Source organism: Etheostoma spectabile, chromosome 4, assembly GCF_008692095.1.
Source record: "Etheostoma spectabile isolate EspeVRDwgs_2016 chromosome 4, UIUC_Espe_1.0, whole genome shotgun sequence".
Lineage (NCBI taxonomy): Eukaryota > Metazoa > Chordata > Actinopteri > Perciformes > Percidae > Etheostoma > Etheostoma spectabile.
Genome location: NC_045736.1, coordinates 20795603 through 20809113, shown reverse-complemented (window position 1 = coordinate 20809113; position 13511 = coordinate 20795603). Strand labels below are relative to the sequence as shown.

General features: G+C 39.2%; 1 protein-coding gene across 1 annotated transcript; it reads right to left on the bottom strand.

The window, feature by feature from the left end:
* Nucleotides 1-5824: 5824 nt before the first annotated feature.
* On the bottom strand, nucleotides 5825-11846 carry LOC116688504 (probable nuclear hormone receptor HR38). The gene is made up of 7 exons (XM_032514593.1): nucleotides 11706-11846; nucleotides 9307-10127; nucleotides 8483-8612; nucleotides 8095-8258; nucleotides 7767-7969; nucleotides 7474-7652; nucleotides 5825-7369 (listed from the first exon to the last, which is right to left on the bottom strand). The coding sequence occupies exons 2-7, from the start codon at nucleotides 10123-10125 to the stop codon at nucleotides 7107-7109; spliced, it is 1758 nt and encodes a 585-aa protein (XP_032370484.1). The 5' UTR covers nucleotides 10126-10127; nucleotides 11706-11846; the 3' UTR covers nucleotides 5825-7106.
* Between the last annotated feature and the right edge of the window lie 1665 nt (nucleotides 11847-13511).

Genomic DNA, 13511 nt, shown 5'->3' with positions numbered 1-13511 from the left:
CGCCCCCCCGGGGGGGCGCGCCCCACCGGTTGAGAACCACTGCCATAGGAGTCTAGTAAAGCAACAAAACAAAATATTTCAGCAACGTTGGTGGATTGGAAATACTTCGGTATATGGCAAGTGAATTCATATGAAGTAACATTTATCCAGGAACTGATTTTTCAACAGGTACTTAAATGTACTGTAAAGGAACTATGGACAACAAAACAAACAAAATAACAACTAGGTATTTTAGATGAATGTAGATGGATTAAACATAGCCAATCTAAACTAACTATTTCTCACTCTGTAATTACACAGTAAGAACAAATTATGCAGGCTGTGATATAAAGTGTTCACGGTTCTCCCCTTTTTGCTCTCTAATTAAACAGCATTAACAAGGTAATATCAGATGTTTGTAGTTTGTATATCTCTAAAGCAGACGTTCTGTTGGGGTAACCTTTTAACTGCAATAAATAAAGGGTAAAAAAAATGTTTTTACTGTTTTTCATTGCGTTTTACCATTAAGTCCACTACAAGTACATTGCTGTCCATCAGTTTGTCTCTTTGTCACACCCCCACAACATGACATACCAAAGAGTATATGTGATCATGCAGTTATGCATGCAAACAAAGAAGTTGACATGTTAAAACGTGCACTCCGGTACAGTAACAGGCTGCCACAAATGTATCGTACAAAAGTAAATAACACTCATACTCCTTCTTTACACTGTGTAAAAGCCTATATGTTAGTTCCTATTTTAACAGCGCCTCATGTTCCCTCATGTGTGATGCTTTATCCTTCCCACAGCTCTCAAGGAGAAGTGTCCAAAACTGTTCAAGAAATGTGTGTGTGCGTGTGCGTGTGTGCGGTTGTGTACGTGCGTGTATATGGGGTGGTGGGGACTTTGCTATGAATAACTTCTCAGGCACGCAGCCAGTGCAACACTATCCGTCCTGTCAATCTTGTTTTATACCGTAATTGTAACATTCTCATAGTCTGCGGCTGACATATGCACACACACACACACACACACGCATTTTGCTAACTTGTATTGTTAACTGTACTTCTCCAGCAACATATTCATATCTCTATACAGTAGTTAAGGTTTTAAAGGTGTAGCATTATAAAGTTTATTGTTTGGGAAATAAAACAGTCTGTGAGTTGTTTGCATTCACTGTTTCAGTCTTTTTCTTTTACCTGTTTTGATCCAAACACCTTTTTTCTTTTTTTATACAGTAATAAATAAAAGGGAAAACAGTGTAATCTTAAGTAATCTTCTAGCATAATAACAGCATAATTATGATTTTAGCTTTGAAGCATGTTATCCGTCTTTGAAGTGCAGGACTAAAAGACCAGTTAACACCCAAGGACACAACAAAGACATCCGTTAAATGTCCACTGTGTTTCCACTAGGTTTCCACCATCCATTCCTTTCATACACTTCAGAATATTAATTCAGCCAGCTCACCATTCACTTATGAATTTAATCCTAAAGAGACTAAGAGTTTAAGACAGTGATGTGGGGCGTACAGTTATCACAGTGATGGCATGAGCAATGACATCTGCCAACTCATTTATCACCGGACTCCCTTGGAGAGACAAGATCCAATTACAGAGGTTTCTAGGGGCTCAACAATAGCCTGCTATAAATACACTCACAGAGGGTTTTCCACACTCAACAGTACACCCACATACAATAAAGTACCGTTGGATGAATATAAAGTATGTGTACAAATGAATGTGTGTTTGGAGGAACATTCTGTGGTCATCACTGGAACAATGATACCAACTTTTCTTAGACACCTTCAGTTTTGTCTTTTTCTGTAGCATGGTGAGGGATCCAGTATTGTGCTAAAATGTTCAGGAAAAGAAACGGGATAAAAATCTGCAAAATGTTATGTGCATCTGTGCATAGAAGCGTACAGAAGAGGAAGAACAGTGGATAAGAAAACAGAAAGGGAAACACAGAAGCCCCCAGAGAGCGCTAAACAGCATCACAAATCTATTTACAGCTCAATCAATCAACAAACGACAGGTGCAGCATCCACACAAACAAACCTATTAGCTTTCCTCCCGCTGGAACAATATCCTCTGCAGCAATTAGCTGCTCATGCACACACACACACACACACACACACACACACACAAACACACACAAACACAAACATTTTATGAGAGAAATAAACTCTGCATTTGCTGAATCTGTTTTTTTGCTGGAGGACAGTCCACCACTTTCGTTTATACCAAAATATTTGAACTACTATTGTATGTATTGCCATTACATTTTGTATACATATTCTCAGAGGATGAAATTAACGATCCCCTGACTTTTCCTCCAGCACCAACAGAAAGTCAAAGTTTTCACCTTTTCTGTGAAATATTTCTTCTAAATGGATTGGCACCTTCTAGTGCCCTTATGTTTGGAAAATATGCAGCACAACAACCCTTTTGGATGCCCCTATAGGTAGAAAAAACATAACATGCCATCCACGTTGGCTCAACGTGCAAGAAAATGTGATAAAGTGACATAAAGAGGAGGAAACACGGTGCAGTGATATATAGCCTGCTCTACATGCATATGCGGCGGCAGGGCTGGATTGAGCTACAGTCCCACTAAGAAAACTGGGAAAATGTTTGATATAAGTCAACACGTTCCATGTATTGAAGCTTACTTTGAACATTATGCTCTCCCGCTGACCCAACATCGCATCCACATACCACAGCAGTACAGTACTTAGTTAAACTCTGGTTAGAAAGCTAAAATTGTCAAGAAAATTATGCCCAAAAGAAAATACAGCAAATATTCACTAATTACACATCAAACCATTCCTGTACAGTAGGAGGTGGTGCAGACGCAAGTTTGGTTCAGCATGTTTTTGCAACAAATGACCATGACAAGTGAGCCACATATTACTGGGCAAAATGTAAGGTATCATGTGTACAGGGTTCGGCTATAGTTTGTTCCTGAATGCAGAGTGTTGCATGTCAGGGCACAGGTCAAAAGTTAAGGGTCCAATGGCAGCTTCAGATAGTACCTTTCCACTTTTGGAAAAAGATGGTGTGAAGACACACTGCGATTTCAAACATGCCAAATATAGACAGGAGGATGTATTTTGAGTTTGTGAAGAGCTAACGTGTTTGACTTGTCATGGATTAGTGACCATAAAGTATGAAAAGTCAAAAGGGACTTAAACAGTTCTGATTTAAAAAAAAAGCTGCCATATTCATCTAAATCCCTCTCATGAAAGTGTACTTGTCTGCTGTTCCCGTTACATCTGACTTGGGCAGCATGCTTGCCATTTTGTAACATAATGAACACCTCAATGCAAGCTAGCTTTCATATTGCCTTCTCCTTTTTTATCCTCTTGTCCCTTTTTTTCCACTCTGTCTGCCAACACCAAAATCCAGATAACCGGAACGTGGTGTACAGTAGGATCGGGTGTTGAGAGGCTGAATGCAGTGCTGCTGCCGTCTGCTCCGGCTGAGAGCGGCACGGTGTCCTCTTCCCTTTGGTCAGGGATGTTGCCAACATTAACACTGTGTGACAAAACAACAGACTGAGTGAAAAGGAGATGAAGGACTACTTTTGGTCACTTTTCATCACAACACTAATTCGTAACAAGCTGCAGCACAGTGAGTGCTTAAATAACGCCTAGGCTTTGTTTCCTGCACTGCACCATCTGATGGAAAACGTTTTCTAAACTCTTCTTAAAGGTCCAGTTTGTAACGTTTTTAGTTGTTTTTTGGTATCAAAATGTGTGTTGCCCGTTCACAAACTTGTCCTTTTCATGAATATTTACCACCACCATCAATTCCAATTATTCCTATTGGGTTGAAATTTCACATTTGCACTTGCATGAACTGGGGCAATATTTTAGCTGGTAAGGGACATACAGGATATACTGCTCTACCTTTTGCGTTTTTGCAGTCACATGATAAACTTACAAATGCTGCTAATGGGTAAGGTCGCTTCCCCACCCCGGCAAGTTTGAAGAAAGAAACACGGCTAACATCAAGAAGACAGTTTGTAGTACTCACCGAATCTTTAGATAAAATTTCGCAATCAATACAAATTAAACAAATTGCTGGAGGTAAAGGATGAAGATGAGGATGACATCTTGGCTTTTTGAAGCGTGAAGGCTATCATAGCTGTAATACGTACTTTGAACTGCATGGTTCTGGCACCTCACAGTCTTTGAGGCTATGCAGTGTCAACATGTTAGCATTATGAAAATGGCAACGCTAACATGCTCATGTTTACCATGTTCACCATCTTAGTTCAGCGTGTTGCCATGCAAACATTTGGTAATTAGCATTAAACACATGCTGATGGGAACATCTTTAGTTTTTCGGTTATTTAGCAAAGTATTGGATAAATACTCATTTCTAACTGGTGATGGCGCTTTAAAAGTTATTTCAATTCATCCTGAAGGTGTCAAGCATGAATGCTGTACCATATTGCATGCCAATACACCCAATAGATGTTAAGACATTTCATTTAGAGTGTCAACCTCCTGATGGCGCTAAAAGAAAAAGCAGGGGGTCGACAAAGTCGTGAGGATTAAATTTATTGGAGGAATGACTGTAAAAAATCAATAAGCCACATGAGTGACATGTTCATTCATTACGATGAATCTGGGCACTGCAATCCCACAAACACAGTTCTGCTGCTGCAGATAGGCCTACTTACTAGCGCAAAGCCACTGCTGAAAATAATTTAATTGTTGGATTAACATTTGCTAAAAGCTACAGTGCCCCGCTGTTTGAGGAAATTATTTAGCTTTTGAAAAAAATGAAAGTATGTATTAGTGACCTGTTTTAAAAATAAGATTACATCTTCTTCAGCAAGAACCAATGGGCTTGGGGCTGAGACCCAGAGACAGAGTAGGGAAATTGGAAAGTATTGAGAGACGGACACATAAAACATTGTTGTTTAGGGTCTTTTTGGTCTTTTTTGGTCAATTGAATTGTTGATAGTCTGTAGCCTTGAATATCCGGATTTCAGTCATGTAGGCTGGATATCCGTTGCCTTGGGCTCCCTTTGTGTTGGCATTTTAACTCTGTTCGATTTATGAGGACTATGGTTAATTTTTTTTTCAGATCTCTGCACGATAAATTCCGACAGCTAGCTAGACTATCTGTCCAATCTGAGTTTTCTGTTGCACGACTAAAACAACTTTTAAACGCACATTTGTACCACAAAAACAAGTTCCTTCCGAGCCCTTTTGCAGCGGCAACGCAGCTTTTCTCTGGTGCTTAGCACCGCCCAAGATTGTGATTGGTTTAAAGAAAATGCCAACACACCAGAGCACGTTTTCCTCCTATCCACGAATGCCATGTGGAGTAGCCGGACTCTCTTCCAGCGCACTTTGGAAGAGGGTCTGGCAAGGCGAGACTAATTTGTTGACAAAAAAATCTACAAAATCGCCTGCCTTATCCTATAACCCATTTCTATACACAACCTGTGAGTTTCAAACCATAATGAATTGAAGCAAACATATAGAGAAATTGGCACATAAATCATCTTCCCCAATAGAAACCAGAAGTAACCAAAGATATATTCGGAGAACATAGAAACTATAAAATGGTGAAGGGCACAAGGCATACAGGAAATATATCACTCCATTCCCTAACATTTAAATAAAGGCAGCCAGGGGTGAATTTTCAAAAAAAGATTTAATATCAAATATTCTCTGTTTTTTATCACTTCTGCACCATTTTACGGAAGCCCTGGCAGCATTTTCAAAGTCCACAAACATCGCAAACAAAACACATACAGTAGGAGAAAGAAGTGTTCTTCATATTGGTTTGTACATTGTTTGAGTTACTCGTAGCTGCTCATCTTTTCATCACAATTCACTGTGATTCCTTAACATATTTATTTAGCTCATTTTGAGATTAAAATACAAAATAAATCCAACTGCACAACTCAGAATAATGTGGAAGACAGTAGAAGAGCTTTACGAAAACACATGTAGGGTAACAGATTTGCAGCCAAAGACAAGTAACCAGTGGATGCCAAACATGAAATGTCTGCTTGTGCATGTATATTTTCAAGCAGTGTTGGGTAAAAACAAATCAGGGTATACTGTTTTGTTGTAATTGTTTTAATTGATAGAGGGAGACTCTCTATTTAGCCGTGTGAAGTGTGTCTCAAGCACTGTATGTTTTTGTCAAAGTGTATTGAAAATCGCATGCCTTAGGCACTTCATATCAAATACAAAAATAATTTTTATGGTGTAAAAGATTATTTCACATCTGTAATAAATAGGGCTATGTGATTTTGGAATGAAAACTCACTTTGTGTTACTTATTATGGTTCGAGTAGTGAGACTTTATGAAAGGCACTTTGTATTTCCATTCAGAAAGTTCATTTTTGTTCTTAAAACTACAAAGTATGTTGTTACAGGAACATGTGGTTCAACAGGAACCCTGTCAGCACAAGCCTTTACAAGGTGTTGCAAAATGGCAGGATGGAGTTCTAGCATAAGTTAGCATAAGGCAATAAGGTTTGTAAGTGGCAGTATCAAAATAAGAGTAAGCTTTGGTCCAAGACCTCCACAGGAGCATGATCATAACTAAAACTATCTTTTGTGATACAAAGAAAACAGTAAAATTTCCCTTTTATAAAGTAGGACTATCCCATCTTCTTAGTTGGATTAAAAAGCAAAGCATGCTTTTTAAGAGATTAGTGTGTTTCTTTTGTTCATAAGAAAAGCTGAGAATGTAACCAGGGATTTCATCTGGACCAAATATCCATGTCTTACTAGCTGCATAGCAGGACAACATTAACACATCCAGCACAGCAATAAAGTCATTTTACAAATGCACACAAACATATACAGTGTATAAACTGTGTCCTGAGCTGTATTTCAGCTCTGTCTGGGACAGTTTCATTAAACTGAAATATATCTTTATGCGGTACTCACACAGGTACCATATTCCATTTTTAAACTTAATGTTTACTGTGAGAATGATCTCTTGAACAATGTCAGACATTTGTCAGCACACAAGTCAGTGTGATGGAAGGAGGTTCACCAGTAGAATTAAAACCTCACATTAGGTTCTTTGTGTCTATCAATTTTTTTTGTACATAAACAACACATTTAGGTCCGTGTTTTCTTCAGAATGGCAGAGTATCCATAAAGATTTTCTCTACTATTGGTGGAGGGGGGACCAGGTCCTCCAGTTTCAGGTAGAAGATGCGCTGCAGGCCCTGTGTGCAAAGAGTCCTCAGTTCGGGGAGTTTGCCTAGAAGACGAGAAAGATAGTTGGACTGGGTCCGACTCGGTTCCGATCCGTTTCCACTCATGTGTTCCCTTAAACAAGTGATGAGATGAGTCTGAAAGGCCTCGACCCGTTTGGGCTCTTTCAGGCCATGGCGATCTAGATGCAGAAGAAGTTCTCATGAGAAATACAGTCATGCATATAAACATGAAATTTAAGTGCAGTGAGATTCACTATAATGAATGGCAAACAGTAGCTCTCACCTGTGATAATAACTAACGCTGAAAGGCAGGCAAACAAGGAGACATCTAAGTTCATGCGGTGAAGGCTCTGGGAGAAATCCATGATGGAGTCAATCCAGTCACCAAAACTGCGAATGCACTGTAGTCGGTGGAGGACCAAACCATTACAGAAGATCAGCTTGCTCTTCTCAGGATTTGACCTGCACAGTTTCAAAACAATAGTAGAGTCAGCATATTGAAAAGTGCACATAAGTCTAGTAAAATATTAGTTAACGTGTTTTTTTTTTTTTTTTTATATTGTAAAAGAAGTTGACCTGTATGCGAGTCGCAGAATGAAGAGCTCAACAAAGGCTGATTCAAGAAGCAGTTCCTGGTCCTCTGCGCAGAATTCTGTGAATCCTGGGATGGTTTCAGCCCAGTTTGTTATTACATCCAAAGCACCGGTCAGCAAATCATAAAACTGCTGAATATCACCGGCATCCTCCTTTTCTTTCAGGTTGTCCACTGTCTCCTTGTACTGAGAAGGAAGAGAAGGGAAGGGTTCACTGTCTACGCTTTAATTCCACATCCTGTGTTGAGGTAATTGTAAGCGATCTGATTTGTACAAAAGAGCTCTGAACATGCTGCAATTCTTGGACTTACCTTGGAGTAGTCAAGCTTTCCAATGGTTGGGTTTGAGTCAAAATGAGCCCTGACAAGAGAGGCTATGGTGTTGACATTGGGGGTTGTGGATGGAGACTCGGCCACAGTCTTAGGTTTGGAGGGAAGACGACCCCGGCGACCTTTAAGGCTGTCTGTGCGAACAACTAAGAGAGGGACAAAAAAGAGAGACACTTGAAGCACATGTTTGTGACTCTTACATGGTTGTCACTGCATCCTGCAATTTAAAAAACAACCGCTATATCGGTTTCAGTTTCTCTCTTTCTGCAGATGACACTCTAAGGCTCTGGTTTCATATGTCTGTCATTACAAACAAGGGTTTCTCGTTATCATACATTAGTCACAGAAAGTGAGTCTGACGTTGCATTACCTTCTCTGACCATTCCCATTGCAAGACATTTCTGGAAACGGCAGAACTGGCAGCGGTTTCTCCTCCTCTTGTCCACAGGACAGTCTTTATTGGCAAGGCACACATACTTTGCATTTTTCTGTACAGTTCGCTGTCAAACAAAATTATCTTAATATGGGTTTGTAATGCTGCACATATAACAATTTAAATGACAAATGCAGAAATAAATCTGCATACTATCTTATGTAACTCTGTAATATAGTCTGACCAATACTCAATTTATGAGGCTGATACCAATATTTGAGAGTTCAAATAAAATCCAATAATTAATTTCTTACACAAACGCATGATAACATAAGGAAACACTTTTAATACATTGTAGAGTTGAAAAAATAAATTTGTCAATGCTCTCTTGTTGACAGATTCTATATGGTGTCACTGTTCATTAACTTCCTTAACCCTCATGTTGTCCTTGGGTCATTTTTCTTTGTCACAAAAAATGGGCCACCGAAATAAGCGCTGAAAATCCACAACATTAAAAATATCAAAATTTTGGAAAAAACACCAAAAACATAAAAAAGGCACCTACAACATTGAAAAAAGTGACACAAATGTTGGAAAAAGCGATAATAATGTTGAAAAAAAGGGACCATTGTCGACGGGAAGACAACACAAGGGTTAAACATATCTTTGACGCTTCTGTAATGTATCTTATTGTTGCTTATCGCTCACATTTCCACGGATATATGCAAAAAGCTATAATCAGCCAATATTTTGTCCTAGCCAAATTATCAGATGGCCCTACTTAGTAGAATAAACTTGCAAAATGCTATCCAGCAATTTACCTTGAAGAAACCTTTACAACCCTCACAGGTGCGTACTCCATAGTGCTGACAGGATGCATTGTCACCACAAACTGCACAGCGGCCCTCACTGGATCCTGGGTTCTGGGATTTTGGAGACGTCATGGCCCCCTCCACTATCCTGGGGCTTTCTAGGGGTACGTGCTCCAAGGAAATGGGAGGACAAGGAAGTGGAGAGACATGCTGCTGTGGAGGCATGAAGAAAGGGTCGTTGTGGCCCGGCTGAACATCCTGATGCTGCCCTACGGGAGAGTTCTGCTTTGGTGCGGGGTTAAAGGTGAAAAAGGAGAGCTGCTGGGCCATAGAGGCCTTATCAGCCTCAGAGGAGGGGGGGGCTGAGGGGTAGGGGCTGAAAGGGGAATCCCAGACAGGTGCAGGCTGGGCCTGAAAGCCAGATAATGGAGGAGAAACAGCAGCATAAATTGGGCTGCCATAATAGTCAGAGCCACATGACGTTTCATCAAGGCAGCTCAGCGCAAAGGAACCTGGGTAACAGCCATACACCTGAAGATCATCCAGTTTGAAGGCTTGGCTCTGCATCTGAGCGCAGGAGCTTTCAGCTACTGTGGCGTGGCTAAATGAAACTGTAGAGGCAGGAGGAGCGGTGGATATCTTGCAGGAATAAGCATCAAACTCTCCCACATAGCCATTTCCCACTAAGGTGTTGATGCTGGGCAATGAAGACGTAGACAGCTGGTCCTTTTGGCTACTGATGTCCATCACCAGGTCAGGATTCAAGAACTCAGAGCTGAAGTAGGTGTCATGCGGTAGGGATGCATACTGGGTTTGTACACAGGGCATCGCTAGGACAGAGCACAACAAAGATTACTACAGATGAAAACTCCAATGTTTGTCCATAAAATATTGTTTACATGTATGTGTCATTGAATCAAAGAAAGTTTTTTCTATAATTCAAAAAATGTTTCTATGTATGAAAAAGTGTTGATTGTCCCTCATTCAAATTCCACTAAAAAGTGTGACTTTCTATGCTAACTTGTTTCCAAATAAAAGCAAGTATAGTTAAATCAGTGGGATAACTAGGGCTGATAAGGAGGTGTCTGTCTGAACATGTTATACATGCACTGAAGTTCAGACATCCCAGTAAATTAGATCATGCATAAATACTCTAGGTCAGCATTTTTTAGTCCCCACTCTGTAACCATCCAAAGAGTAGCCTACATTTACACCTTGAACGCACACGGTCTCATTTCCCTACATGCCATAGCTATAGCTTCAGGGCCAATCCGTCCACTTTAAATATGCACAGGGTGGTCCATTTGGGAACTCAGATATAGTGTTACTGGCTATTATTGCTTTGAAAACCTCCTTCAGCGGCAGGGCAACCCTCTTCTACAGGGACTGTACTAGGGAGTGTTGCAGATTGTATTTCAGTGTGGGCTGAATGCCAGCATGCCAGCTTAAATGGAAAAGGTAGGCCTGTGCGTGCGTGCGTGTGCACGTGCATGCTTGTGTGTGTGGTTGGGTGAATGGGCGTGTACCAACAAGTGCGTACTTCCTCAAAGTAAAGTTTTCAATACAAAAGTGAAGCACATCTTGGTCACTCTTCAAAAATTGTTCAAACTTAAACCTGATTGTTAAATTATATTCGTAAACTTAAGCTTGACTTGGGGAGACCATGCTGCTCAAGTGTCAAACATGTACTTGATGCCCTCTAAGTATACCCTACTCCTTACGTCTTCTCATACAGCAACAGTAATAAACCCACACATAAAACTTACATGTAAAATCATGTTAATTCATAAAGATACTGACATACTCTCTGAGTTATTGCAGTATTCACTAATGACAAAATATACTCTATTTTAATGTTTTATCATGTAACAAGAATGGCTCTTTCCATAACATTGCACTCAGATGCTCAACTTTATTAGCTACAGTTAGCTAAAACTAATGCTCAGTTTTGGTTGAAACTGTTCAAAGTGGTGTTGATTCAACTTCATGGTCATTTTGGAGGCTGTAGTTTGTTCTGCTGGTATGGTGTTGTTTCTAATATGTTGCCACCCAAAAGGTAGTCTAGTTGAATCAACACATCTCTAAAATGGTTTTAACAAAACATTAAAACTATGAAGGAAGGATTTGTTGCAGGGATGTTGTATTAGACTGCATTACTAGGTGTAGCCTACCTAACAAACTTGCAACTGAGTGTATAGCTGTGATTGCTACCCAAAGAGGGAGACTGAGGCACATATGGCATATTTAAACATTATTTGAGTATAAGGGTAGCCCAGTCAGTCTTGTCCTATAAGCTTATATTATTATGGAAGTAGCTAATTATAATTAAACAGATAGGCATTTAACATCAGCATGAATGTGGCCACCTGATTAAATAGCCTCAATACATTTAAAAAACTTTCACTTACCTGGTTCATGTAAATTTCCGGATTTTAAAGCTTTTCATTTATTCCAAACGAGTGAAACTGATAAATGTCACCTTTGTCAGCTGCTGTCAGCACACACACACACACACACACACACACACACAATTTCAAACACACTCTCACACACACATACTGGGTCAGACCAACGCAGGAGACTCCCTCCACTCTTGTTTTATTTTGGCTCCGTCGACAAAAGAGGCGGGTTAATGCCCAAACATGGTGAACAGGGCGGTGGAACTTTCCGGGTCGTGAGCCAATCAGGGTTGTGTTCGACACAGACGTTCTTCCGTATGACGCACACACGGGATTCCATTGACGCAAGAACCGGGGGAGTGCGCGTTCTAAAAATAACCCGACAGTGGTGCTCACGTAGGGCTATTACTAGATGAAAAATGTAAAAAAAAAAAATAAAAAAAAAAAGCTTAACACTTAATTGATGATTTTATACTTTTTAAAATGTATGGAGACCAAATGTATGGAAACGCAAGCGGTTTCTATTTAAAAGGACATTCTGAAATAAAAACTGATGGAATTATATCTGCATTAAATTGTGTTATGTCATGTAGGCCTATATGTTTTTTTTTTCTTTTAGTTTATATGAGTGTTCATTCCATAACGTTTTATTTGTTTGATATTCAACACTTTGGCTCTTCATAGTAGGCTTATTTACATTTCAGAAAACAGTCTTCTGTTTTTGTTCTTGAGTCTAATCTCAAGGTCCATTAGCTGTTCTTAAATCATATCATCATCACTAATGGAGTTTGTCCAATTTACATGGGATTGTGGACAAATGTCAAAGAACTTCCTGTCCATAGGTCTAAAAGCTGCATTTAGTAACTCCTTGGGAGCTTTCCCTCATATCCCATGTTAAAGAAATTTGGATTCATTAATCAAATCAAATTAATGTAAATGTTATCATCTATAGCATATAATTGAAAGCACAAAACAGCAACTAAATGGTGTTGTTTGTTGTTATACCTTGCATGTAATCATTATTACTTTGTAATGATGTGTTAAAGCTTTTTGTTTTATTCTGTGTTTCTGTTTTACTGCTGCACTGCCAATAACACCGTGGAGACAAATAAACGGACAATTTGATACTTTGAGACTTGACACAATGTGAAATTTTATTACTGCAATCAGTCATGCAAGATTTCATATTTTCAATTAGATTGTTTAAAAAAAAAGAAGTAAGTAATACTCCAAACTGTATGTTGTCATGTTTTGATATTAGGGAGATTTAAGGAAATTATTTTAAGCTTAGATTTGCATACAATGCTTCAAATAAATTCACAAATCAGTACTTTGAAATATAAGCATTGTTAAGTGCTGATAAACTTTCATTATGGCAGATAAGCATTAGGAGTGCACTACATGTGTTAAAGATGTTTTACAGGCAATTTTTCTGTATTTTCTACTTTGCAGTGTAAGCAATATGCAATGCATATGGCCATGTTAACATTTGAATATGCTGCCTTTTGTCCTTTAAAAGTTTAAGATTTCAATGAAAAATTGTTTTCTGTATCCTCATAATAAACACTAGCACCTTATGGTAAAAGTCTCCATTATTCCAGTGTAACCAAAACTTTGAGAGTGTATTATTTAGCTGCAAATAACAGTAATATCTCCACAAATATAAATAGGTCAGAAAATATATAACAAAGTGATTTGGGGTTGGGGCAACAGATTGTAATTCTTTCTGAGAACAATTGTTGCTGTATGAGCCTCACTGAACCTGAATATGCAGTATTGTGAAACAAATGCAAAGGACAACTACACAATTTGACA

What these genes read in the sequence shown, in the direction of transcription:
- LOC116688504 (XM_032514593.1), bottom strand. Translation starts at nt 10,125, where the DNA reads ATGCCCTGTGTACAAACCCAGTATGCATCCCTACCGCATGACACCTAC. An exon ending in GAAAGCTTGACTACTCCAAG is followed by an intron (nt 7,970 to 8,094) that starts GTAAGTCCAAGA and finishes CTTCCTTCTCAG; the next exon opens with TACAAGGAGACAGTGGACAA. An exon ending in ATTCTGCGACTCGCATACAG is followed by an intron (nt 7,653 to 7,766) that starts GTCAACTTCTTT and finishes GAAACTGTGCAG; the next exon opens with GTCAAATCCTGAGAAGAGCA.